This window comes from Hemitrygon akajei, chromosome 8 (genome assembly GCF_048418815.1).
Source record: "Hemitrygon akajei chromosome 8, sHemAka1.3, whole genome shotgun sequence".
Classification (NCBI taxonomy): Eukaryota; Metazoa; Chordata; class Chondrichthyes; order Myliobatiformes; family Dasyatidae; genus Hemitrygon; species Hemitrygon akajei.
The window spans coordinates 114,537,210-114,564,252 of NC_133131.1; the positions used below are offsets into that span (position 1 = coordinate 114,537,210).

Genomic DNA, 27,043 nt, shown 5'->3' on the forward strand with positions numbered 1-27,043 from the left:
CATTCTACCAGTCAGTTTTCATAGGATAATATCAACCAAAGACCAACTGAAACCAACAGAATGGAGAATAGAAATTCATCTTTCTAGGGATGTTAACATTTTGCTGAGACAGATCGAGGAAAGATTTATATAATGTGCTAAGATCACATGCCATTTTGAACATGTCCTGTAGGATTCCATGCACAATGCATATTGTCAACTTTGAATTTTAAGAATTATAAGGGATAGCTAGACTGTGGTCGATTATTCTTATTCTTAATATCTTATTTTGCCACAGTTTTAAAAAAAAAGCATTTAGTAAGCACTGGTGCCATTCAAAACATAAACTGTTATCAACTGGCTGGTGCAGATATCCCAATCAATTATATGGTTTCCTTGGGGTGAGCAGTTCCTCAAAGGTTCTCAGAAATTGAGATCTTTCCTGAAATTGAAATCTTTCATGCACAAATGGGAGACCTCTCTGATGGCTTTGACACCAAGGGATGTCAAAAACTACTTTGCTGCTAAAAAAAATTGATAGTAAATATTTCTCCTCAGTAATAAGCTCTTTTCTCCTGTAAGATGAAAGCACAGTTTGAATAAAAAATACTATTCATTCTAAAGTTCCACTTTCTTCAACCCATGAACATTGTGAAACTATTAAATTGCACTAGATGTGGTTGTCTATCAAAGTGGCATAACAATATTGAGTAGTTAGAGGTGATGGTTTTGTTTTACAAAGTCTTCAGGTTACTTTGTGATACAGTCTGTTGTGAATCTATATGATCTGAGTCGCTCACAAAATGAATCTAGAGTAGTTGTACCCTCAGTTATCTCTTCCTCACGTTTTGCTCCAGTCCGCATATTATTTTCTACAATACAAGTGCAGCCTCACAAAATTTTGATACAGTATAATTAGTACCCCAATAGAATTATGCATCATCACTAACTTCCAGGAACCTAAGTTAATGAAATAATTGATATTTTATCAGAACAACAGTGGTCACTACTGAGCTGCTCCTTTGTGCAACAATATTTGAAAGATCTGCAGTTAATTTAAGTGCAATAAAAACTCTGTTATACATGGAAATTAAAACAGTCATAATTTAATCAGTTCTTAGTTATATAAATGTTCTTAAAGGAGAATATTTTTGGTAATTTTTTTCTGTAGAAATGGTAAAAGCTGGACAATAATAGCCATAATTTAAGTGACTTGCACCTGAGCTTAAACTTACCGAAGCCTGTGGACTCCAAGCACAATAAAAAGAGAAATCATTAAAAATTTAATGATACAAGGTAAGTTAACCATGATAAAGGACAGAACTAGACACCTTAATTTACAGTTTTGCAATGGATGGTTACCCATCCACCGAGATTTAACTGTCCTAAAACGAACAACAGAAGGTCCATGTTCAGCTGTTAATCATGTTTGTTTTCAATATGAAGACCCAGTTGATGAGTTGTGCTTTGTTGGTGTGTACTGCCTGGACTGAGCTGAGTCTCTCATTACTTTGTCTGTAGATGTCTACAGCAGGAATACAGTCAGAATCTGCCAAGTGCCAGCATCATAATTTGCTTTCACAATGAAGCCTGGTCCACTCTTCTAAGAACAGTGAACAGTGTTATGGACACAGTCCCAAAAGAAATTCTGAAGGAGATCATTTTAGTGGACGACCTCAGTAACCAAGGTAATTCTTTTAAAGGAAAGTGCAATAGATAGCAAAGTACAGTACACGGGTGTTTATGTGACAGCGAGGAGAACAAGGAAAAATACTACTACACTCTAATACTGAGCAGGAGCCTGGGCAATCAATTGAAAATGGTGTCCTGTCCAAATGGACCAGTGGCTTCCTGGTGAGCATTATCACCATTTTCTTGGTTGACTGGGATGGGAGAGGGAGGGGTGAGTGGAACAGGACTATTTTTCCATCCTTCCTATTCCTGGACATTTTAAGCTTTTATTAATGAAGTTCTGGTATGTACTCTTTACCAACACACATAATCGTCACAGCATGGAAAGAGGCCATTTGGCCCAAGTCCATATCAGCTTTATGTAAAAGCTCTTCAGCTAATCGCACTCTCCTGCCTTTCCCAACTTTGCAGTCATTTTCTCTTGAGATACAAATGGCAACTTTAAAAAAAAATCATTGCCAATTTATATGTGATCGGTCAGATCCAAGCAAGATCCAAGTCACAAAACCGTATAGTCATACTTACAAATAATTAATGTTAATTCAAGAATTCCTTAAAATAAAAGTAATTTAATATATGCTTTGAGGAAAAACAGAATACCTTTCTTCCACTCTTTTATTTCCCCTGTTACTCCACTCACATTCTTACTTCTGTCATGAAAAAAAAGAAAACTGCTTTACTGTGACTGGATTTACTCTTTGTTAAACAGCATCTAACTGACTGTTTTGATGGCCAAGTAGGTGGAGTGAGCCACAGGATACCTGCATGCATGTTGTGAGATCTTGGTGAGATTGTGATTTTCAAGTCTTAAAGCTCTAAAAAATAATCATACTAAAATTCCACAAAATATGAGCACACATGACAGAGGACATGTGGGTATCAGTACAGTAAAGGCACAATGTATAAGCTTTTCTCCATATTCGTACTTTTGAAGAATAGGGTAAATTTAGAAATCCTGCTTGTAAATCACTGTCTGACTTTAATATGTAAAATTCCTTAAATACCAATTTCCATGAATTCTTCCATAATCTTTGCCTTAAATTCACAGATTTAATAACTTTTTAAATGTGTTCTATTCTTTTCCTTAAGTGTTCAATCATTCTGGCATGATGCTCAGTCACCTTATTGAAAGGTGTAGTGGAGTCACCATGGCTGATTTGAGCTAAAGCCCTATCCCTCCCCATAATCCATCCTCAAAGGGTGAAACAATTACGTTAGATTCCCCACTAAAGCAGAGTCTGGTCTACCAGTGCATATGAGCGTTTAAGATCATAAAGTACTATGCAAAGTAGTGCACTTCTCTGGGCAATATTCTCTCTTAATCAGTATTGGCAAATTATAGATTGGTAATTCGTCTAGTCGGCAGAAAAGGTGGTGAGGGAAACAATTAATCTTTAGATGTATGTTATGAAACTAAACACTTAATTCTTATTCCGCAAGTTTTATGCGCTGTATCTCAATTGAAAATTACTCTATAGAGCACAGTATTTGAAAATGAAATGCAAGAACATTTTTGTCAAAGTGCCAGTTATGCTGTGACCAGATCTGTGATATAGAATCCTGCTACCATTTAATTCAGTAACATGCTCACATTTTATATTATTTATAATATGAAGGGTTTACAAACATGCATTCTAATTTTGCACTGATATTAATCTTTTTTTCTGAGTATTACAGAATACTCAGAATCTGTGCAACTGTGTTACAGAAGCACGGATCTGTACAAAGTGCTATTATAGCAGTATGTTTGAGACTCTGCTAACCAAACTGTACCATGTCTTGTCCTGTCTTTGGAAAATTACTCTTCCCAAAAGCAATATTTTTGTTTTGTTCCCCATGAACACTCTTGCAGATGCTTCGATTGACAGAATGAGTCTTTACAACCTAAAATTCTGTCTACTGACAGTAGGTTTAATGTCAGAACTCAGCTGCAGTTGTTCTTCCATATTGCAAAAAGCTACCCTGTTCCTAGAAAAGGCCAGGCAGAGCTCATATAAAACAAATTGTATATAGTCTGTAGGAGAAATAAGGTTTGGGGAATATTTACTGCATCTTCAATTATTCAGTTGGGTAATTGATCAGGATTAAATTATTCCCTTCCCAACAGAGATGTAAATAATTCTGCATTTAACACGTTGGGAAAAATAAAGAGAAATGGCATTTAATCAAAAACTGAGTAGAACTATGATTCATTTCTCCTATGCACAGGGCATCTGAAGGCAGCTTTGAGCGAATATATTTCTAAGCTGGTTGGTGTCAGGTTGATTCGCAGCAATAGAAGACTGGGAGTGATCGGAGGTCGTATGCTTGGTGCGGCACGGGCAACAGGGGACGTCTTGATTTTCATGGACTCCCACTGTGAGTGTCACAATGGCTGGCTCGAGCCACTCCTGGATAGAATAGCTTTCGACAGGTATGGCTGGTGAGCTCTCAGTTTTAATGTTTGATCAAAGCTAACAAATAAGACTGGAAATAATGTTTCTTTAATTAGATTTGATAAATATCTTAAATAAGTGTGGGCTGGATTTTTCTCTAGTTTATTACACATTATAAAATTAATATTTCACTTTAGTATTAGTACTTAGTATTTAATTGATTAGCATGTTACCAACCATCAGCTGTCAAACTTAAACATAGTTTAGCTGGTGCTGCAATGCCAGTGCTACAGTAATTGGTTGTGTTACCCTTATGTTAAGAAGGAGCAAACAATTAAATTACAATTCTACTTCTGACCTCTGTCCCATATGGCTTGCACACATTTGCTTGTCAGTTCAGACAAAATTGTACCCAGCTGAGATACCCTAAGGAGTAATTTGTCTTTTCAGTTATGGGTATTCCATTTGGCCAACTCACTACATGAGTGCCAAAGGTTAAAATGAACCCTCATTATCTGCAAAGCTTGTCTACAGAGAATGGTCACCTGGGAATTGTAATAAGGATCCACTGACACTTTTGCAAAATGTTTCATACAAGTCGCCGTACATTCATCAAAGTCCAAAGTGTATTTGTTGTCAAAGTATGTGTACCATATACACCCTTGAGCTTAATCTTCTTACAGGCAGCCACAAAACAAAGAAACCTAATAGAACCCATCAAATACCCAACGTACAGGGAAAAAAATCAAATTGTGCAAACAATAAAAGGAAGCCAGAACTGAAGTTCACAAAAATGTGTCCACAGCCACAAAACCAGTCACGGCAGATCCAGGAGCCCGTTAGTTACTGGTCACAGCCACAAAACCAGTCACGGCAGATCCAGGAGCTCGTTAGTTACTGGTCACAGCCTTAGTTCAGCCCAGAGACAAGTAATCCTTACAAGCAGCAAGCTAAACTCCAGCCCATCCCTCTTCTCTGGCCCCAACACTGTGACCGTTTCAATCTTGTCTAGCATTTAAATCGGCCAAACAGCGGTTGTTCCTTGCTCTCGTACCCAGGCCCCACCACTTCGATACGCTCTCAGGCCCAGGCCCCACCATCTCAATTCAACCCATACCTGACCTTTCCAATCTGGCCCAGTGCTTAAACTGGTCAAACATCACTCATTCCCTGCTCTCAGGACTGGGCCCCACCATCTCAATTCAGCCCATACCTGACCTTTCCAATCTGGCCCAGTGCTTAAACTGGTCAAACATCGTTCATTCCCTGCTCTCAGGCCCAGGCCCCACCATCTCAATTCAGCCCATACCTGACCTTTCCAATCTGGTCAAACATCGCTCATTCCTGGCTCTCAGGACTGGGCCCCGCTGTCTTGATTCGGCCCATACCCGATCTTTCCAATCTGGCTCAGTGTTTAAATTGGTCAAACATCGCTCATTCCCTGCTCTCAGGCCCGGGCCCCACTGCCTTGATTCGGCTCATACATGCCACACCACAACCATTCTGCACCATTGAGACTTCAGTTCACACCGCAACAGTGCTGGGTTGTACAGACAGTTCAATAGCTCAACTCTGAAAGGGAGGTAACAGGCTATTGATTGCAGTGATTGTTTACCAGAAAAATGTGATTAATAAAGTAGCTCATGGTTTTGTTTACTACCAACAAGTCATCACTGTGCTTCAGTAGCGCCATCTTAAACTGGAAGATAGATGAAGGGTGTGGAAAAGAACTGGGTTGAACTTCTTCTGTTACATCAAAAATAGTAATTTGGAGGCAAAATAGCTGCTTCTCTGCTCATGAAGCTGTCTGTGAGCACATATTGGGACACTGCCAATTTCAAACACGTGTGATTTTTTTCCATCCTGTACAATTAATGGATAAGAAATATTGAACCGTAAGTGCACAGCTTTACAATATGTCTTCCTGTCATGCACATGAAAAGCTGAAATTGAATTACAACCTTGTTGTATTAGTTGCATTATATCTTGCTGACAAGAATCAGCTTGCAGAAGTTCTCTGGAAGTACACTGCTGCTAAGAAATCTCAGAAGCTACTAACACATCACACAAGGACAATCAGCATAAGATAGGATCTAATGACCATCTTCAAGAGTGAAAAGACATCTGGAACTTTTTTTTCATCATGAGTTAAATGCTCTGTCGACTCTGCAGTCAATACTAATCGCTTAGCCCTTGTTTCAGGTTATCGTAAAAACTGAGTCCACACTAAACAGTGACATTGTCTCACATGTGAATCAATATTTTTAGATTTCATCAATTGTAAAACAACAGCTTTTAGTTGAAATCCTACTGTGCATCAAATATATTTAACTGATACATGTACTCTGTCCTTCGTGTTCTGGCTCTTTCAAGGCTTCCACTTTTCAAATATTCAAACTATTGACAATTGGAATGTCACCAAACACTGGACAGTCCCAAGCTCTGCATGCTTCAGACGTGTAATATCAGGGTTCTCAAACAACAGCTAGATGGCTAAACTTAAAGAGTACAAGTAATGACCATTCTCCTTTGGATATAATTCTATAAAATAGTAGAGGCTTTAATAAAGTATTATTTATTACCCTGTTTGACATTTAGGACAAAATGGCAAGACTGTATTCTTTTTTCCTAAATGGTGGACTCAAGATGGTGCCAAGCTGTGATCTCTGAAGGAAGTTAAGGGTCAGGTTATGGTTTTAGGGACTGGGATGTGGGGAATTAGAAAAATGAGAGGGCAGCCAGGAGACTTGAGTCTTGAGTATCTGCTTCGCATTCAAAGGACAGCAATGTGAATATAAGACATCCATGGGCCGGGCTGGGATGTCCAGGTAACAGATCAGCATGGACGAAGGCTGGTAGGTAGCTTCCCCAGGATCAGTGAGTTGTTGGTGGTTCCTGGAGGTGGAGTTCTATATGGCAGAGCAAACAAGATCCTATGACCACCACCCCCTCCCCCAGTTCGCAAACCGGTGAGACCTGAGTTCGAGGCCTGGTTTTCGGCATCCCATTATTGGCAAGGCCTGGTGTTTGATGATCAATAATCGGCGGGTCCTACGTGCCAAGGATCAAGGCCCAACGGTCGAATCAGCAGTTTGGAAGTTGAGGCCCTTTTGCTGGAGCCACAGGTTTGCGAATCTCTGAGTCCACTGGGGCAGTCGAAGGCCCAATATCTGCATGTCTGTGTCTGAATCTGAGTCCGGTGGAGGCCAAAGAATACGGACTCTTGGGGTTAGAGGATGTGCGTAGGTTGGAGGGAGGAATGGGACTTGTTTGCTGTTGTTGTATTCCATGTTGTGTTCTGTGATGTTTTGCTGAGCATTATGGGCATGTAATGTTGGCATGAATGTGTGGAGACACTTTCAGGCTGCCTCAGCACACCCTTGTGTATGTTGGTTGTTAACACAATTGAAACATTTCACTGTCTGTTTCAATGTACATGTGACAAATAAACGTGAATCGTGAGAAGTGGTAGGCTGCAGTATTTAATTTAGTTCTGCAAAATTTGATTGCATAGAACTAATCCAGTTAATGTGCATGAGATGAAAGATCTATTTGTACTTTCTGACCCTGGGAGTTGTATTATTTTAAATCATAATGGTTTAAATTGGATTTGATCTTCCTCTGGGTTTACAGAAAGGACCATCCTGAAGATCAAACTGGTTAAAATTAGATGATCAACCCGAGGGCAGAGTCTTCAGTCTTCTTCCGGCCACAGGAGATTTCTTTCGTCTGTTATTAATGTACAAATGTCCATTACCCAACAAGACCAATGAGAAAAGAAACAGGATATCAGCAATGAGATTTTCAAAAATACCTACTACTAATGGGATCCAGACAAATCTTATTTTTTTTGTGTGCCCCTGCTTTTGGTGTAGGTTGAGATCTTCACTCCTGCAACCACTTTTCATTTAACGTTTGGTGGTCATTTTGCTGCATCAGAGCATTTGTTGGCTCACATTGCAGGCACCATTCATTCAGTTTGTAGGCTGACAGAATTCAGTTGACTTCTGTATGACCATAATCCTCAGAAGCCCCATAGATAATCTTTGGTGCACTGAAAAACATGTGTGTTTGGCCTGCATAAATAAAGAGGTCTGTGGCAACCATGTATAATTAATGTCATTAGATTCATTTAAAAGGAATTTGTACCTCTGCACCTCAACTTCCCCAACACCTGATTTGCTGGGAATTCCAGAGTTGAGGACACTGTGTGATTCACTTGAATCCTGCATTAATACAACATTTTAAGGATCTATATAGAATACACAACATTTTTTAGAAAGTATTTTCTAATCACAGTTTCACCATCCTTTCAAGTCTGCTTAAAATGTTTCCATCTGACAAGTGTCAGGCCATCACCAGCACAAGCTGATGAAATATATGTTTAACCATCTGAGAGACTGAAATGTGGTCTTTTGGATTCAATTTGAAATAGAAAGAAAATCATACATCTCTAATCCAACAGGAATTTTTTGGCTGGATTTTCAAAGAAAGTTCAGCTGTATACAACTATAAGCCTACATTGACATTTTTGAAGGCTTGATAGCTTTTAGAGACATTCTCCAGAATTGGAAAGCAGCTGATGTAACTCAGTTATGGAAGTGGGATATGGAAACCTGTAGTCATTTGAGTTAACATCTGCTGTTGAGGAAATCTTTGAAACTGTCTTGGAATCTGACTGGTGAGCATTTGGAAAAGATGAATTAGTTAAGGAATGAGAAAGGGAGATAGCTTCAAATTCTGTTTATAACACACATGAAATTCTATTGATATCACACATGAACCGGCACATCTGTTAACAAAGATTGTATCAGAAATGTGCAATTGCCACTCTGGTAAAAGATCCAGAATGAGACCCCAGATCAGTATCTGAATTAGATCTTCAAGCACTAATGTGGGCAGTTTTACCAAGGAAAAGCATTGGTGTAATAGAGAACAGTGTGCTCTAGCATTGAAAGTTTAGGTTTAAAATCTAATCAAAAAGCCATGAAGGACAGAGAATGGTTCTGATTGTTAACAAAGGAGACTCACTGAAATCTGTTGATATCCAAATACTGGATTTCTACAAACTGAAATCCTGTAGATGATATACAGTCTAATGTTATGAAAAATGTGGTTTTATAATACAGTTTCAAACTTCCTTAAGATGACGCAGAGGCCCTCACAATTGTGTACAGTGCTGGTTACTGCATCTTGTATGAAAGGTGTGTTTGCACTGAGAAGGGTATAGAAGAGATTTAATAGGATTTTGCCAGACTAGAAGATATTAACTATGAGGGAAATATTGACTAAGCAAATGCTGTTTTTGATAGAGGCTGAAGGAAAGCTGAATTGAATTATATAAAATTGAGAGAATAGCACTTATTTCTCTTAGCAGAGAGAATGGATTTAGAGTAATGATGGAAGAATTTGAGAGGAAGTGAGCTTTGTTTTAATTGAGAGGATAATCAAAGTCTGGCACTCATCCATTTCAAAAGTGTATTTGAGGAGCTGTATATTGCTGAGGTACAGATCAAGTGATGGAAAGTAGGATTAAGCTAGATAATATAAACATGACAAATTCAGCAGATGCCGGAAATCCAAAGCAACAGACAGAAGATGCCGGAGGACCTCAGTAGGCCAGGCAGCATCTATGGAAAAGAGTAAACAGTTGAAGTTTTGGACCGAGATCCTTCATCACCCGCCTGACCTGATGAGTACCTCCAGCATTTGTGTGTGTTGGTTAAGCTGGATAACTGTTTTAACTACCATGGATGCAAGGGGTCAAATGGCCTCTGATTGTGTTATAAACGCTTCACAATTCTGAAATTTGCAAACTGTTTATCCTCCACAGTGCAGTTAATAACTTTGATCCCCAATTCCTTTTCCTGTTCTTTAGGTACAAATAGATAATTTATTTAAACACTTCCAGAAAAAAAATCCTTTCTATTATTGCCCATCTGCCAGTTATCATCAGAGAGAAACCAAACAAAATGATGGGCAAAACCTGTGAAATGCTGGTCAGTCACTGCAGAGAACTGAAAGCTAAAGGACAATGGTGGAAATGCTCAGAATATCAGTCAGCGGCTCATAGTAGAGAAAAAATACTCAGCAGAAATCACCAGTTCTGATACCAGTTCCGTACTCTCTCCGGTCCTGTTCACCCTGTACACATCAGACTTCCAATATGACTCAGAGTCCTGCCATGTGCAGAAGTTCGCTGATGACACGGCCATAGTGGGGTGTGTCAGGAATGGACAGGAGGAGGAGTATAGGAAACTGATACAGGACTTTGTGATATGGTGCAACTCAAACTACCTGCGTCTCAATATCACCAAGACCAAGTAGATGGTGGTGGACTTTAGGAGGTCTAGGCCTCATATGGAGCCAGTGATCATTAATGGAGAACGTGTGGAGCAGGTTAAGACCTATAAGTATCTGGGAGTACAGTTAGACGAGAAGCTTGACTGGACTGCCAACACAGATGCCTTGTGCAGGAAGGCACAGAGTCGAATGTACTTCCTAAGAAGGTTGGCGTCATTCAATGTCTGCAGTGAGATGCTGAAGATGTTCTATAGGTCAGTTGTGGAGAGCGCCCTCTTCTTTGTGGTGGCGTGTTGGGGAGGAAGCATTAAGAAGAGGGACGCCTCACATCTTAATAAGCTGGTAAGGAAGGCGGGCTCTGTCGTGGGCAAAGGACTGGAGAGTTTAACATCGGTAGCTGAGCGAAGGGCGCTGAGTAGGCTACGGTCAATTATGGATAACTCTGAACATCCTCTACATAGCACCATCCAGAGACAGAGAAGCAGTTTCAGTGACAGGTTACTATCGATGCAATGCTCCTCAGACAGGATGAAGAGGTCAATACTCCCCAATGCCATTAGGCTTTACAATTCTACCTCCAGGACTTAAGAACTTTTTAAAAGCTATTAATGCTTTTTGAGACGGTGATTTAGATGCATATCATATTTTTTTTTTTACTGAGTTAAGTATTGTATGTAATTAGTTTTGCTACAGCAAGTGTATGGGACATTGGAAAAAAAAAAGTTGAATTTCCCCATGGGGATGAATAAAGTATCTATCTATCTATCTATCTATCTATCTATCTATAAGCCAGCAAAGTCAGTTGCAAACAAAATTTGAAATTACATTGAGCCTTTAAATGTAGACATGTGCCTAGACATAAGATGAGTTTCGCAAAAATTTGGTTTGGCCTCATAAAAACAGTACAGGAGACAACAGGGTCATTGGAACAGTATGGAAGATGCATAGTTTCTGTCAGTCTTCTGACACATGATTTCAAACAACTCAAACAAGTAATCTCTTAATTTCCTATACAATCAAGTTTCCTTAATAAACCTTCATCAGATTAGCTCACTGATCTTATGTGTTTGGCAATATCAACAGTATAATGAAGTTGTTCTTCACACAACACAAAAACATGGCTGAGCAAAAACATTACCTGTGTAATAAGAATTTACATCAGATACCTGCAATTTTTGTAAATTGTGCTCTTGGTTACCACTAGTTGCAAAACAGTGAATGCTCTTATTTGAAGCAAATAAATGAACATAACCAAGTCTTTGGTGGTATCAGACAGTAAAATGAAGTAGTTCATCAGAAAGATTTGGATTTAAAATGAAGATGAGTAGTCACTTAAGCACTACTTGTCATTAAAGTTACTAGAATATTTTTATTTTTGGTCTGATCTGAATTTGTAAGTAATTACAAGTGGAAAAGCAGTAAAAGGACATGATTGTTCCATTTAAGATATTTTTGAAACTCATAGCTGTCTGCTTTTGGAATAAGTGATTCATTGTCTGCAGTATGGTTATTTCAGAAAGAGCATTTAGCTCCTGGTGCCATTCTCCCTGTGATAGTTACATAAGGATTACTGAAATATAAAGTCTTTAATTTTCACCTGCATATTTTGGTACTGAATTTCAAACAAACTTCATAGGGAAATGCTTGCTTTGCTTGTCTGTGTTCTAACAAGTTAACTTTGCCATTAAACTTATCCATTGACAATGAATATAAGAGAAAATTTTGAGTCTGAGCAATTGTGAAATGTTTTTGGAACATTGTAGTTTGAGATCCATCCACCCAAAGAGGCATAGTATTGACTGTGTAGAATTGTAAACATCTTGTTTTAAGGTTCACCTGAAATATTTTTCTGACACTATATACTAAAAAGGTTAACCATTTCAAATGAATACGTTAACCATTTTAAAACAGGTCAACGTTTCCACTCAAGTAGTATTAGGGATGAAATTGCAGATGAATGTAACTGAGCGCCTGATGTCTATCCATGTGAGCTTTTTCTCAGCGTGCTTTCAGAACATTGCCTTTTAAAGCCACATATCTGTGCAGAATGTAAAATCATACACACTCATTTTTAAGTTAGTAAAAAAAGGCTTAGAATTACATTCCTATTGTGTCAATATTACTTTTCCATTTTCCTCACCAGCTATGCTTCTACTTTTTGTGAGTAAACATGTCAATTCTTGTGTCAGTTTTATGTCTGAAAAATAAAGTCGACTTTATGCAAACTTATCCCATACAGGACTCCTACAAAGAGAGTAGACTTTTATTAAGTCCAAGTATGTTTCTCTACTTATTGCCAGAACAAATTCAACTGGAATTATTTGTACATATTTAGTCATGAAAATGGGTAAAGAGGTGCGTGAGATCAGGAGAGGAGTGGAATATACAGTGTTTTGTAAAATAATTCAACTCTCAACCCTTTGTTCGCATAGGTAAGTATTACAACCAGGTATTTTGATCAATTTAACTGAGAATTTTTATTTGTGAACCACATGCTCCTTTTTCACAGTAAAGAGTCCAGAAAGCAGGGAAAATTGTAAAGCATGAAAAACTGAAAATTCAAAAAGTGAAATATCAGCAGTTCAAAAGTATTCATCTTCCTTTTACTCAGTACTTAGTCTAGCAGCTATTACTGCCAGTAGTCCTTTTGGAAAAGTCTGTACTAATTTTGTAGCCTGTGGAAAATACACATGCAGGACAACAAATACTTTTTCAGGTCTTTAATTCCTTTATGTGTTTTAGATGTTTTAATGCAGACAGAGGGTATCGAAATAAAAACGATGAAATGAATTTTTAAGAAAACACAGTTCCTGCTTTTACAATCTCAGTTTAGCTTCAGACTACACCCTTGTTACATATGCAAAATGAAAATAACTAAAACAAAATATACAAAACCAATTTGGTAGTGGTAAATATAAACTAAACAATACAAACAATGTTAGAATCCCACCAACCCTAAACCTTATACACAACATCGAAAATATGAATAAATACATCTCATCTTAACTATGAGACATACTCACATTGGCACACACGTGCTTAACTTCCAAACACACATAGGCTAGACCCTGAAATGCGTTCTCCTCGTACATGCTACGTGAACACGTACTGCTTAGTGTTGAGGCCAAAAAGTTCCATTTTAGTCTCATTCAACCACAAGACTTTCTTCCACATCTTACAGTATCTTCCTAATGACACTTTGCAAAGTCTTTACCAGCACGGGTATGTTTTTTTAAAGCGGTATGTATAGCGTAAATCTAATGCTGTACATCAGCCAGATAATACCATCCCTACTGTAAAGTATGATGGAGGTGGCATCATGCTGTGGACATGCTTTTTAGCAGCAGGGACGGGAAATCTGATCAAGGCTGATGGGAAGATGAATGCTGCTACATACAGAGGCACCTGCTAGCCTCTGCCCGAAAACTTAAAATGGGCAGGAAGTTCATCTTTCAGCAGGACAACAACTCAAAGCACACTGCCAGAGCAACAATGGTCTGGCTTCAAATGAAGAAAATTAAAGTTCTTGAGTGGCCAGTCGGAGTCCTGACCTTAACCTGATTGAACATCTCTGGCAAGACTTCGAGATTGCTAGGTACTATTACTCTCCAACTAACCTGGCACAGCTTGAGCAATTTTTCAAGGAGAAACGGGCAAATCTTGCTTCATCACGTTGTGCAAAGCTAATAGAGACTTATCCAAAAGGACGACTGGCTGTAGTAGCTGTAAGAGATGGTTTAACTAAATACTAAGCAAAGGAGGATGAATACTTTTGAACTGCTGACATTTCAGATTTTTTTTATTTTTAGTTTTCCATGTTTTACAATTTTCCCTGTTTTTTGGGCTCTTCTATGAAAAGGAGCATGTGATTCACAAATAAAAATTCTCGGTTAAATTGATCAAAATCCCTGGTTGTTATACTCATTTATATGAACAAAGGGTTGGGAGCTGAATAATTTTACAAGGCACTGTAGGTATATTTACGTAGCAAATTTCATCACAGCTTTATGTAAAAAATATTATTTATTTATCAACTATTAAGCAGAATCAAGAAACAGAATAATTAATAGTCTTTAGTCAAGAACTGAAGCACCTAAACTTGTTTTGGACTTCAATGATAATAACTGGTTCTGTAGTACTTTTCTGGTGTAGGTACTTTTTTCTTGACGTTGCCTCCCACTGGGTTTGACCACAACAAGATACATGTTTGGAAAATGATTTCCTCTTTGCTACTCCCTCTGACACAAATATCACCCTTTTAATTGCATTTGTATTTCTTTTACCGTAGCCACGTTACAGCTCTTGCCTGTGATTATGTGAGTGATTTGTGAAAATCAATGTAAATGCACTTACATACCCACACCACAGTTCACACGCCTGCTCCTTACCCTAATTCAGATGTAAAGTAAGGAGCGATCTTTTCAGTAGACAAAATGTATTAGATCTTACAAGTTATCACTGGTGTTTAGTCATGGAAAAAAAAGAGCTGGTAAAATCCAATTTCTTCACACGCGTCACCAAAAGCAGAAGACATATGAGCCCTGCAGTGGAACACTGTGTTACAGACAGACAGACAAACATACTTTATTGATCCCGAGGGAAATTGGGTTTCGTTACAGCCGCACCAACCAAGAATAGTGTAGAAATATAGCAATATAAAACAATAAATAATTAAATAATAATAAGTTAATTATGCCAAGTTACTGAGACTCTCCAGCATTCATTCTGCAAATTCAAATGAATTCATTTGCCTCTAAGAATCTGGGCCAAACGAGACGGTGCAGAATCCAAGACTGATTGTTTTCAATAGATACAGTTACGAAGTGGGTAGGAGACAAACGAGAGATACTTCCTACTTAATTGTTTTGGTTAAATAAAATTGGCTTGGGTGTTTTTGGTTAATTATTTAATGTTATTATAAATACTAAATTTCTCTAACTGTACTGAATATTATACTTAAAATTCTATTGTTTTTGTCTTATTGAAGAGGCATTTTAAACTATCGAGTTACCCTTACAATTTTGGGGATGACTTCTTGCCATCTGTCAAAACTTTCAGCGGTATTTTGGGGGCAAGACTTCAAAGGAAGCCTGTCGTTATCCAGACCATGCCACTGGGGTCCAGGATATTTCAGGCCACTGGTGTCATCTTCCACATCGGTAGTCGGGTAATTGCCTGGGTTAAGGATATCAGTGAGCAGTAGCAGTACGTTCTGGAGAGTAGTATAAACAATCAAGTTTTGGACTATATTAGTACTTCCGGCAAAAAATGTCCTTCCATGAAGATATTCATGAACTGGATGGACTTTTGTAACAATCCAGTTGTTTCATGAGTTGCATCACTGACACTAGCTCTTCAGTTCCAGAATTATGTTGTAATTTGCAGTTAAAATCATCAGTCTATGGTGTTGGGATTCAAATTCATTTCTCTAAATCAATGATTTAGTCCTCTGGGTGCTACTGTACCATACTATTTATAACATTGGCTTTGCTATCACTTTCCAGTGTTATTGTGAAGTGTATTAATGTCATCCATCTGCCGTGGGAGTTTTATTATTTTTGAATTTGAATGCATTTAATATTTCTTGACTTACTTTAAAAGGCATAAATTTAAATATTTTAAATATGATTTTTGCTGGTCATGATGTCATTTCCTCGGTGATGGGGGGAACAAATATATTCTGAGTAACCATCTTGTGGAACATCTTAGTTCAGTCTACAACATGACACCAAATTTCAGTCACACTTACTTATATTCTCTGCCTCATTCCCTCTCCATCCTCTGTCTCTGACCGCCTGCACTGCTTCACTGAAGCTTAGTGTATTCCTGATGAAAGCCACCATTCGGCATAGCTCCAAAACAAAAATCGTACAGCATTGATAATAATCAGGCAAACGGCAACACAGCCATTTTGTGCACATTTATGAGTGTTTCAGCGCCCACTGGGAAACTTGCCTCACAGCTCAATGGGATTTCTCTTCACTGTGGCACTTTGCTTTCTGGTTTAAGACTTCCCCAGATGACATCAACATCATGGAACAGTTCTTGTTCTCTTGCAGAATCACCTATACGAACTCAGCTTTGTATGAAACCCTCCTTTTTAAATGACTAACACTCAACCTGCAGGTATCTTTCCTAGTTAAGATATAAGATCTCTTATCAGCTCAGACAGAACCTTGCTTGTGACTGGAATGCCTTGATCATAAAGGCAGGGTCATGATCACTCTTAGATTCCTGGCTCAGAATCATCTGAGGCTGATGAGCTTGCTAATCCGTGCTCACTACCACATATCTCCCAAAGTCTCGCATTCCATTTTTTTTCTTCAGCAAATGGGATCAGGCAGGTACATTTCTCTGATGCAATCTTCTTGCGTGGTATTTGGCATTCCAGTGAAATTGCTAGCACAAATTTCATTCCCTCTATGCAAAAGTAAAATATTACAGATGCTGGGAATCTGAAATAAACCAGAAGTGGCTGAAAATACTCCAGATGGTCAGGAAGCACCTTTGGAGAAATTAGAAGAGTCATCAAGCTAAAACGTTAACTCAGTTTCTCACACCACACTGCAGATATTCAGAACCTTCATTCAGATCCTCAAAGTAACCTCTGCAGCAACTCCTGGGGCATTATCTAAATTGGGAAAGATATCCAGAAGTGAATCAAACTTGATACAGTTGTATTTAAGTAATCATACAATATACCAGACTCTTCTAACAAAGTCCCTGACTATATCCTGTCCTTCTGCCAGGCGATCCACCAGAGATGACAGTATGGAGGGAAAGGTAATCAGAGAGGCACCAACATTGACTTTAAGCCCAACTGAATCTTGTGGCTTCAGCTGAAACTTGGGCAGCCAACCCCTTTTTCTGATTACCACATGCCATCAGTTCTCCTTGGGTCCAAAGACATCTGAGTGAAGCACTAAAAAATATCAAAGGTAAAGAATGCACTGTGGATTTGGAACATTATTGACAGCAGGCACCCTTGAATTGGGAGTTTGTGAATCAAAGTCAGCATAAGGCTATTACAGTGACATCAGCCCGGCTTCAATTCCACCCTTGCCTGGAAGGAGTTTGTACAATCCCCCAATGACTGCCTGGGTTTCTCCGGTTTCCTCCTACAGTCCAAATATGTGTGGGTTAGTAGAACTGGTCACATGGGTGTAACTGGGCTGCACAGGTTTGTTAGGTCAGAAGGACCTGTTACTGACTAGATCTCTAAATAATAATAATAATAATAATAATAATAATAATAATAATAATAATAATAATAATAATAAAAACCTAGGCTAACACTTCAGTACCGCAATAACTAAATGCCACGGAGTGGGAAATATTTCAGATGCTAAACTGAGGTCATGTCTACTATCTGTGGTGAAGTAAAATGTTATTGGCAGTTTTTCAAAGAGCAGCACATCTATTCTCATGATTCTGGTTAATAAGTATCCTTTGATCACCACCCAGGTTTTAGATTGGCCTGAAGTTTGTCCACAATTTTATATGGTAATAGTGAGAAAATCTTGGATCCTTGTACAGGGAAATTTGGGCCTTATGTGCAGTTAATTATATCTGTAATTACGACAGAAGATTTCCCCACAGAACATGTATCAGATTAACACACACAACACACACAAAATGCATGAGGAACTCAGCAGGCCAGGCAGCATCTATGGAAAAGAATACTGTCAGCGTTTCAGGCCAAGACCCTTCATCAGTCCTGCTGAGTTCCTCCAGCATTTTGTGTGTGTTGCTTGGACTTCCAGTACTGTATCTGCAAATATTCTCTTGTTTGCATCTGATTAAACCTGCTGCCTTCACTCATTTAAACGGAAAGGAATGATTATGTGAAAAAGAGGTAAATTTTATTTATTTTATCTTTTGTGAAATTTGAATGCATTTAATTGCTTTAGATATCTTAAATATTTACACATAATTAATTTTGAAATTGTTTCAATACTTTATATTTTACTAGCTACTTTATCAGTTAGCCTAACACTTTACTGCACAAGGACCAGCAGTTTTTGTGAAGGAACAGTGACTCTTAAGAGCCCTTCTCCCACTCGCCTCTGATCATTGTAGCATTGATTCATTTGGAGTCTGCTCTCCTTTGTAAATGGAAGAATGTTACTTCTAATCTAGTATGTACCTTCAAGAGATTGTCCTGTACCTGCCAAAATATAATAGGATAATTGTGGGAACCTGCAATACATGGAACTCAATAAGGATTGCTGCACTGGAATAACCAATGTTAGTTTTAGTGTGATGTTACACAGGGAAACCTCTGCAACAGTTATCTCCGAACCTTACTGTCAACATTTTAGGGCTTTGTGCAAATAAACGAACTTAGAATTTGGATCTTACTTGTGTAAATAAAATATAGCTTAATTCTTCATTTGTTGGAAGAGAATTTCATAATGAAATTGAACTGACCTTTGAACATAAATTAGCCATGTTCTGATGATTGCCACTGGCATTTTACGAATAGTATATTTATTCCAGAAGATGTTTTCTACTTGGCTGGTGAAATTCTTTCTAAGTTGTCATGGATACCTTAAGAAACAGAAACAATGTGGATAGGATTCCAGTACAGGCATAAGTCTGAATGTGCCCTTTTATGGTGGGAAGGCTAGACATGGTCCCACAATAACATTCTTTGTAAACATTAACTTAATTCAACTGCTTTAATTATTTATGTCACAGCTGGACAGCAGTATCTATAGGAACAAAGTTGCAAAAGATATGCTGATTTCTTCAGCTGGAATGAGCAGTAAAACTATAAATGTTGATGTATATTTCTGGATCTGATACATGAAAATCAAATACTGTTGTGATATGTCATTGCTTGTTGCTCTAAATGGATCTTGCTTTCAACCAAATAGTTAATAGAATTTGTAGTCTAGTGCAGTTGAGTTCCCCTGTGTGGAGTGAACTCCTCTCCCCACCAGCCCCTGATATGGCAAATTGTCTCAGTATATTAATTTTATTTACTTATTTAGTGATACAGTGCAGAATACGCCCTTCTGGCCCTTTAAGCTGCGCTGCCCAGCAACTTCAGTTTCACCCTAGCCTAATCTGGGACAATTTACAATGACCAATTAACCTGCCCAGTATGGGGAAAGCATGTTATCATGAATCAAGGACTGGTTACCAGACAAAAGACAGAGAGTTTAAATATATACGGTAGGTACTTTTCACACAGGATGGATGTACCTAGCTGCAAGGCACAGTGATTAGTTTGTGGCCCTCAATTATTTGGTTGGTTGGTTGGTTGGTTGATATCCACCTGTCTCGAAGAACAATGGGTGATGATCATCATCATAAGGCTGGGCAGAAGGTATGGAGATCCTGAGATGCCCAGTTGTCAAGATCTCCCTCTGGGCCTCACCAGTGTAGTCCAAAGGAAAGCTTATGAACTAATATGTCTGTCACAGCTTGGCTGCAGGAGCTGCTGGAATGATGTCCAGCTGCCTTAGGGGCTCCGCTCCGGATTTGCTGTCTGGGTTTACTCCCGTAGCCTTCATCTCTTCTGAAGCCACCCGCAAGGCAGTGGGGCTACTTACCTCAATTATTTACTACAGTATCTATATTAATGGCTTGCGTAGCTAGAGGTCAGGACAGAGTGTAAAGTATCTAGCTTCGCTGAAGACATAAAAGTAGGTAGGAAGACATGATGAGCATATCTGGACTCTGCAACAGATCGAGTGAGTGGGCAAACTATTGATAAATTGGCATTTATTCCAGTGTGAGGTTATGCACTGCTTTCGGAGGAATCAAAAGACAGATTATTATCTTACTGGAGATGGTAATTGAATGGATTACAGAGGGATTTAGATGTTTTTGTGCAGTATAGCAGATTACAACAAAGTTCTACCTTCAATACATATTCTGCTCTCGATTGCTGGAAATATTAATAAAATTTCAGTTGTTATTACTTTGTGCTGAAGTAAAATGAAATGGAAAGCACTGCTGGTAACGTTTGGGAAGGGCAGTATGATCAGTTCTTATAAAATTACTCCTAAAGAAGAGAAGATGGAGAGAAGTTTGATGTCATTTGTTTTTCTTCCATTACAGAACTCGTGTTGTTTCTCCTGTGATAGATGTTATTGATTGGAAGACGTTCCAGTACTATCACTCGGTTGATCCACAGCGAGGAGTTTTCAACTGGAAGCTGGACTTCCATTGGGAACCAATACCAGAGTATCAACAGAAGTGGAGGAAGTCTCCAATCAGCCCTATACAGTAGGTGATAAAACCAGGGACCATTTAACTTTGATAATATTTAAAGTAAATAAGATTTTAAAAAATGATATAGAGGGGATGAACTTTTCCCAATACGATTAAAAATCAGAGGAGTCACTTGCAAAACAGTATACAGTGATGTAAAGTGAAAATTAGGGGCCAATAAATATCTTTTTACTTTACGTAATGCTACATACTATATGAATTACCTGATTGGCTTATGAGAAGAATGCATTGTTTAATTTGCCTCTGACCCAAACAACCGTGGAAGGTCCATCGATCTTTTAAGTTGCAGGAGCGGCATTAACCTCACATGCAGCACAAATAATTGACAAGAAGCAGGAACAGAATCCCAACTGGTGCTCCACTCTGTGAAGCATCCTGAACAACAGCACAGCAGTGTGGCCACCAGTGAAGTCACGTCCATTTTTATTGATGCAGTCATCAATGTATTGGAAAATGAGTTGAGTGAGTGATCCAAGTAGGACTGAAACAAAGACTTTCCTAGATATTCCCATAAAAAGACAGGTGTAGCTTGGGCCCATATGAGATCTTTCCCTTGCTCAACAAAGTGTGACTAAGTAGGTTGCTGTTCAAAGGTCAAGTAGGGAGCTCTCAAATCTTCCTTATGTGGGATGGAGTTGTAGAGGAAATATTCATTCATGATGAAGATTAGTCAATGATTAGTCAATGGAAAACGTTGAAATGAGTGAGAATATCAGAGATATCACAAAAGCTGGACTGGGGAGAAAGGGAGATTCAGGTTGGAAGAAGTGAATCAGTGGGGCAAGAGCAGGCTGAAATAATAGTCCAACCTGGACAGTCCTTCAGGACCTTGGAGAGAAAATAGCAGCAGACTGTGTGAGGATGAAACACGGCAGACTGACTGTGTGAGGATGAGACATGGAAGACTGTGAGGATGAGACATGGAAGACTGTGAGGATGAGAAATGGAAGACTGTGAGGATGAGACATGGAAGACTGTGAGGATGAGACATGGAAGACTATGTGAGGATGAGACATTGAAAACTGTGAGGATGAGGCATGGAAGACTGTGTGAGGATGAGACATGGGAGACTGTGAGGATGAGGCATGGAAGACTGTGAGGGTGAGGCATGGAAGACTGTGTGAGGATGAGACATGGAAGACTGTGAGGATGAGGCATGGAAGACTGTGAGGGTGAGGCATGGAAGACTGTGTGAGGATGAGACATGGAAGACCGTGTGAGGATGAGGCATGGAAGACTGTGAGGATGAGGCATGGAAAATTGTGAGGATGAGGCATGGAAGACTGTGTGAGGATGAGGCATGGAATACTGTGTGAGGATGAGGCATGGAAGACTGTGAGGATGAGGCATGGAAGACTGTGTGAGGATGAGGCATGGAAGACTGAGGATGAGAAATGGAAGACTGAGGATGAGAAATGGAAGACTTGTGTGAGGATGAGACATGGAAGACTGTGTGAGGATGAGACATAGAAGACTGTGAGGATGAGACATGGAAGACTGTGTGAGGATGAGACATGGAAGACTGTGAGGATGAGGCATGGAAGACTGTGTGAGGATGAGACATGGAAGACTGTGTGAGGATGAGGCATGGAAGACTGTGTGAGGATGAGTCATGGAAGACTGTGTGAGGATGAGACATGGAAGACTGTGTGAGGATGAGACATGGAAGACTGTGAGGATGAGACATGGAAGACTGTGTGAGGATGAGGCATGGAAGACTGTGTGAGGATGAGTCATGGAAGACTGTGTGAGGATGAGACATGGAAGACTGTGTGAGGATGAGACATGGAAGACTGTGAGGATGAGACATGGAAGACTGTGTGAGGATGAGGCATGGAAGACTGTGAGGATGAGGCATGGAAGACTGTGTGAGGATGAAACATGGCAGACTGTGTGAGGATGAGACATGGAAGACTGTGTGAGGATGAGGCATGGAAGACTGTGAGGATGAGGCATGGAAGACTGTGAGGATGAGGCATGGAAAACTGTGAGGATGAGGCATGGAAGACTGTGTGAGGATGAGGCATGGAAGACTGTGTGAGGATGAGGCATGGAAGACTGTGAGGATGAATCATGGAAGACTGTGAGGATGAGGCATGGAAGACTGAGGATGAGAAATGGAAGACTGTGAGGATGAGAAATGGAAGACTTGTGTGAGGATGAGAAATGGAAGACTGTGAGGATGAGACATGGCAGACTGTGAGAATGAAACATGGCAGACTGTGAGGATGAATCACAAAGTTGGAAAGAAGATCTGATAAGGAAATGAAATTCATAACTGGGGGGAGACAATGGCTTGATTTTCAAAGTGAGGTATGAGGATATGACTGACAGCTGGCATCTGGCCTCAGTGAAACCATCAAATCACAACCTTTTCAGCAGGTTTTCTGGTAATATAAACTACTACTATTTCTAAGGGGGCCGGTGTCAGGGACGATGACGGACTCTCCACTCCTCCCTCTCTCATCAGTGTGTTCAGTTCATCTACATTAGCCACACCACTATCTTCTAGGAGCGTGTTGACCATATTCGTGGGAGGGCGCCCAGGGTTCATCCTCCCATGTGATGACTAAGCTGGCAGGTAGCTCAGGGTGGCGTAGACAGTGCCCCACTAGTTGCAGTCTTCTCGCCTCAATTTTAGTCATCGTAGAGCTCGACGTTCATCATGTGCTGATGCCAACTCACGTCAAGAGCCATCCGGAGCATTCGTGTGAGGATGGCAATATAAAAGTCAGTCCTTTAAGTGGATTACCACCAATTGAGAAGAGGGTAGGTTAGAGTGAGGGAAGGGGATGGAAACATTAAGGCATTGAACATCCCTGCATTTGTTATCAATGTGCATATCAAGAGAAGGTATGAAACCAGCTAGAAGGGTTCAGATTGACTGGGAATTCTGGAGCAAAGCCACCATTGAAGATTCTTATTTGGAATCAGAGAAAGAAAGAGGAAAGGGATGGTGAGACAATATAATAAGGAACTAAACGTGTGGGAGGAATTATGGGGGAGAGATGGGGTCATAGGAAACAGGAGGAGGAGAAAGGTCAGGAACAATATTGGAATCCAAGAGCTGTCAAAGTTTGCAGTCTTTGATATTTGAATACAAGAAAATTACTGTAAATAGAAATAAAAGCTACAAGTATATGATATTGAAAAACAGTGTTCAATGTTCTCCATCTGTTTAGGCTAAAATAGTAAGTGAAATGAGTGAGAAAAAAGCAGAAAATTGCCAAACCTGGAAATCTGAAATAAAAACAGTGTTTAGGCAGTGTCAGTAGGGAAACAAAGTGAAACAACATTTCATTGCACACATCACAATATATTGATCACATTGGGCAATGAGGTTATTGATCCGAAGCATTAAATTTGTTTCTCTCCCCAGATGTGCCTGACTTGAAATATCTGTTTTTATTTAAGAAAATGGACGAGGCTACCCACACAGGAAGAGGGAGTGGGTGGGCTTTACTCTTCTCCTGTTCAGTACTGCGCTAGGCTGGAGGTCTTTGTTTTGAGTGTAGGGGCCAGTAAGGCACAATGCATCTCAAAGAAAAAAATGGCTGCAGCCACTAGCACTTTAGTGCAAGGGTATTTATTACAAAAATTAGTGAAAATAGTGAAAAGAAAACTGCCAATATTTACACAAGGCTATCTGCCAGAAAACACAATAATAGCTCCATTCTATCCTTCCAGTTTGAACTTCTGGCTGCCCCCATCTCTCTCTCACTGAGGGCAACCAGATTCTGTTTTGTTACTCTAGGACATACCATCTTTAAATATCACCAAAGTGAACTTAAGACTACACATGATTTAGAATATGATGCACCCCACAATGTAGTTATAATCATAATACAAAATAAACATAAATATCTACATTAAATACAACATACAAACAACATGTACACATTTACATATCTCTATTCCTGAAGAAATTGAATATTCCGCCGTATTTGGTAGGAAAGCCAACCCGAGCGCATCAGCTTGATTTATGAGAATATACTGGGGAAGACACTAAAGTGTGTTCAGTCAAACAGCAGAATGACAAGGCAATGTTTGTGTATGTGTGAATGCGCGCGTGAATTTAACGAGTGCTCTCCATCCCATTACCAGTCTCATCTCCTGCGGCGACGATGCTCAGCAGAGAAGACAGCTAGTCTGCAATAACGTTCCCTTTCCCTGCTATAATGGTGGATACAGAATTTCAAAGATTGCAGCTTCGAGTGCCGTCGTGTCACTCTGGCATTATGGTCTTTCATTGGGTGAACGTGTTCTCGGTGTAAAGGTCAAACTTCCTGCCAAGGAGGTAGTACCGGAGGCTGCCAAGGCCCCACTTAATGGCCAGACACTTCTCTTCAATGGTGGAACACCTGGTTTCCCCTGGGAGCAGTTTTCAGTGCAGGTAAAGGCATCCACTTGGTCAAGCCACTGTTTGTCAAAGTCTGAGCTACACCAAGAAATCCTGGCTCACTGAGTTCCTCCAGCACTTTGCTTTTTGGTTGGTGCTCCTGAACATCCAGCATCAGTTGCACATCTAAGGAACCAGTATAATTTGTTACAGGAGTACCACACTGTTGTGTACACAATATTTCAGTAATATTGCAAATATATTGTTTGATTAAGCATTCATTGTTGTTTACATAATGCATTGCAGGTTATATGTAAAAGTACGTGAATGGCATACATCGTCACACTACCACATCATAAGTGCGTGCTACGCTAAAGGTAAAAAAAAGTTCACACACATTGTTCAGGCTCCTTTGTTTTCCTTTTGATTAATTTTGGAGTTACAAAATGTAACACACGCTATTCCTTGCATCTGGAGAACAGATTGGATTACCTCAAAACTGACTGCAGACCATTGATGTGCCACTCACAGTCCACAGAATTTATTACAGAAGATAAGGATTATTTTTTCCAGCATTTAGATGTCAATATACATTCGTGGGTGCTTCTGATAATTCTTCTAATAGCTTTTGATTACCAAAAAAGGTCAGGCTAGATAGGACAGGAGGGCAGGACTCCTCAGGTTGGAAGGCATAGACATAACATCTCAAAGGAGCTTCAGAAACATCACATCCCACCTGCATCTGCTAAAGCAGGGGTCACCAACCGTTTTTGCACCACGGACCCGTTTAATATTGACAATATTCTTGCGGACCGGCCGACGGTGGGTTGGGGGTGTTAATCACGACCGGAATATAGGTGATAAGTCAACTATAAGTCACTTATAAGTGGCTAATACACTCAATTTCGTTTCTAAAAGGGTTTATCTAACAAATTTAATATTAAACACATAGCGCATATTTTCCTCATATGAACATATAAAGTCATTGCAACACACCAATATCACTGAATCAGTGGGAGCCCTGGGCTTGTTTCCTTGCAACAAGACGGTCCCATCGAGGGGTGATGGGAGACAGCAACACTCGAAGGGGGTCCTTATGTCCAGTCCATTTCTCAATTTAGTTTTCATTGCATTCATTGCAGAAAACCCCGCTTCACAGAAATATGATGTCGGAAATGGAAGCAACGTTTTCAGTGCTTTCATGGCTGTCTCAGGATATTCAGCCTTGACTTTGATCCAGAATGCCGGCAGAGACGTTACATCAAACATACTTTTTAGCCCACCGTCATTTGCAAGCTCTAGGAGTTGATCTTCTTCCTATGCTGACATGGATGATTTACCAAGGACATTCACAAATGGGTCACGGACCCATTCCTTTGCACGTCTTGGGTCATTTGTGGTTGGGAAGTAATGCTCGAATTCTGTCGACAGCAAAGATAGGTGATTGCACACTAGCTGTGAGAAGGATGATGCAGCCTCATTCTCTCCCAAAATCCCAGCTAATGGTGGGAACATGTCAAATATGCCCCTGTCCACTCCCCGTCCCCACAGTTCCAGTTTGGCTTTGAAAGCAGTCACTTACTCTGCCAACTTGAAGATGGTTGTCATTCTCCCCTGAAGTGACCAATTAAGTTCATTGAGCAGGTTGAAGATGTCACACAGATAAGCGAGTTTTGCTATCCACTCCTCGTCACTGAAGTGTGCTGCCAGTGGTGACTTTTTTCCTGAAATAAATCTCTGTAGCGGCTCTCTTAACTCAAAAACCCTGGCCAGGGCTCTCCCCCTTGATAACCACCTGACTTCAGTGTGTAAGAGAGTGTGTTTGTGCTCTGCATCCATTTCCTTGCAAAGCTGCTCAAACAGATGTGAGTTAAGGGCTTTTGCTTTGATATGATTGATAACTTCAACACCATCACTCAATACGCTGTTAAGATCAGATGACATTTTTCGGCTAGCCGGCATTTCCCTGTGTGTGACACAGTGTGTAGACTGGCATTCAGGAGCAACCTCTTTGATTCTGGTAGTGAAACCAGACAGCCGTCCAGTCATAGCTGCAGCCCTGTCTGTGCATATTCCAACACAGAATGACCAGTCGGTTTGCCTGACATGT

At 39.8% G+C, this 27,043-nt stretch overlaps 1 protein-coding gene across 3 annotated transcripts in view; it reads left to right on the plus strand.

The window, feature by feature from the left end:
- Positions 1-27,043, plus strand: part of LOC140732171 (polypeptide N-acetylgalactosaminyltransferase 15-like) — a 72,743-nt gene that overhangs the window by 6,112 nt on the left and 39,588 nt on the right. For all 3 annotated transcript variants that reach the window (XR_012100009.1, XM_073054415.1, XM_073054416.1), the window contains exons 2-4: positions 1,501-1,667; positions 3,880-4,084; positions 20,421-20,588. Coding sequence is in view for 2 of the 3 variants with exons in the window: in XM_073054415.1 (XP_072910516.1) it covers positions 1,501-1,667; positions 3,880-4,084; positions 20,421-20,588 (540 nt within the window). In the remaining variant the exon portion in view is untranslated. The remainder of the gene's footprint in view (positions 1-1,500; positions 1,668-3,879; positions 4,085-20,420; positions 20,589-27,043) is intronic.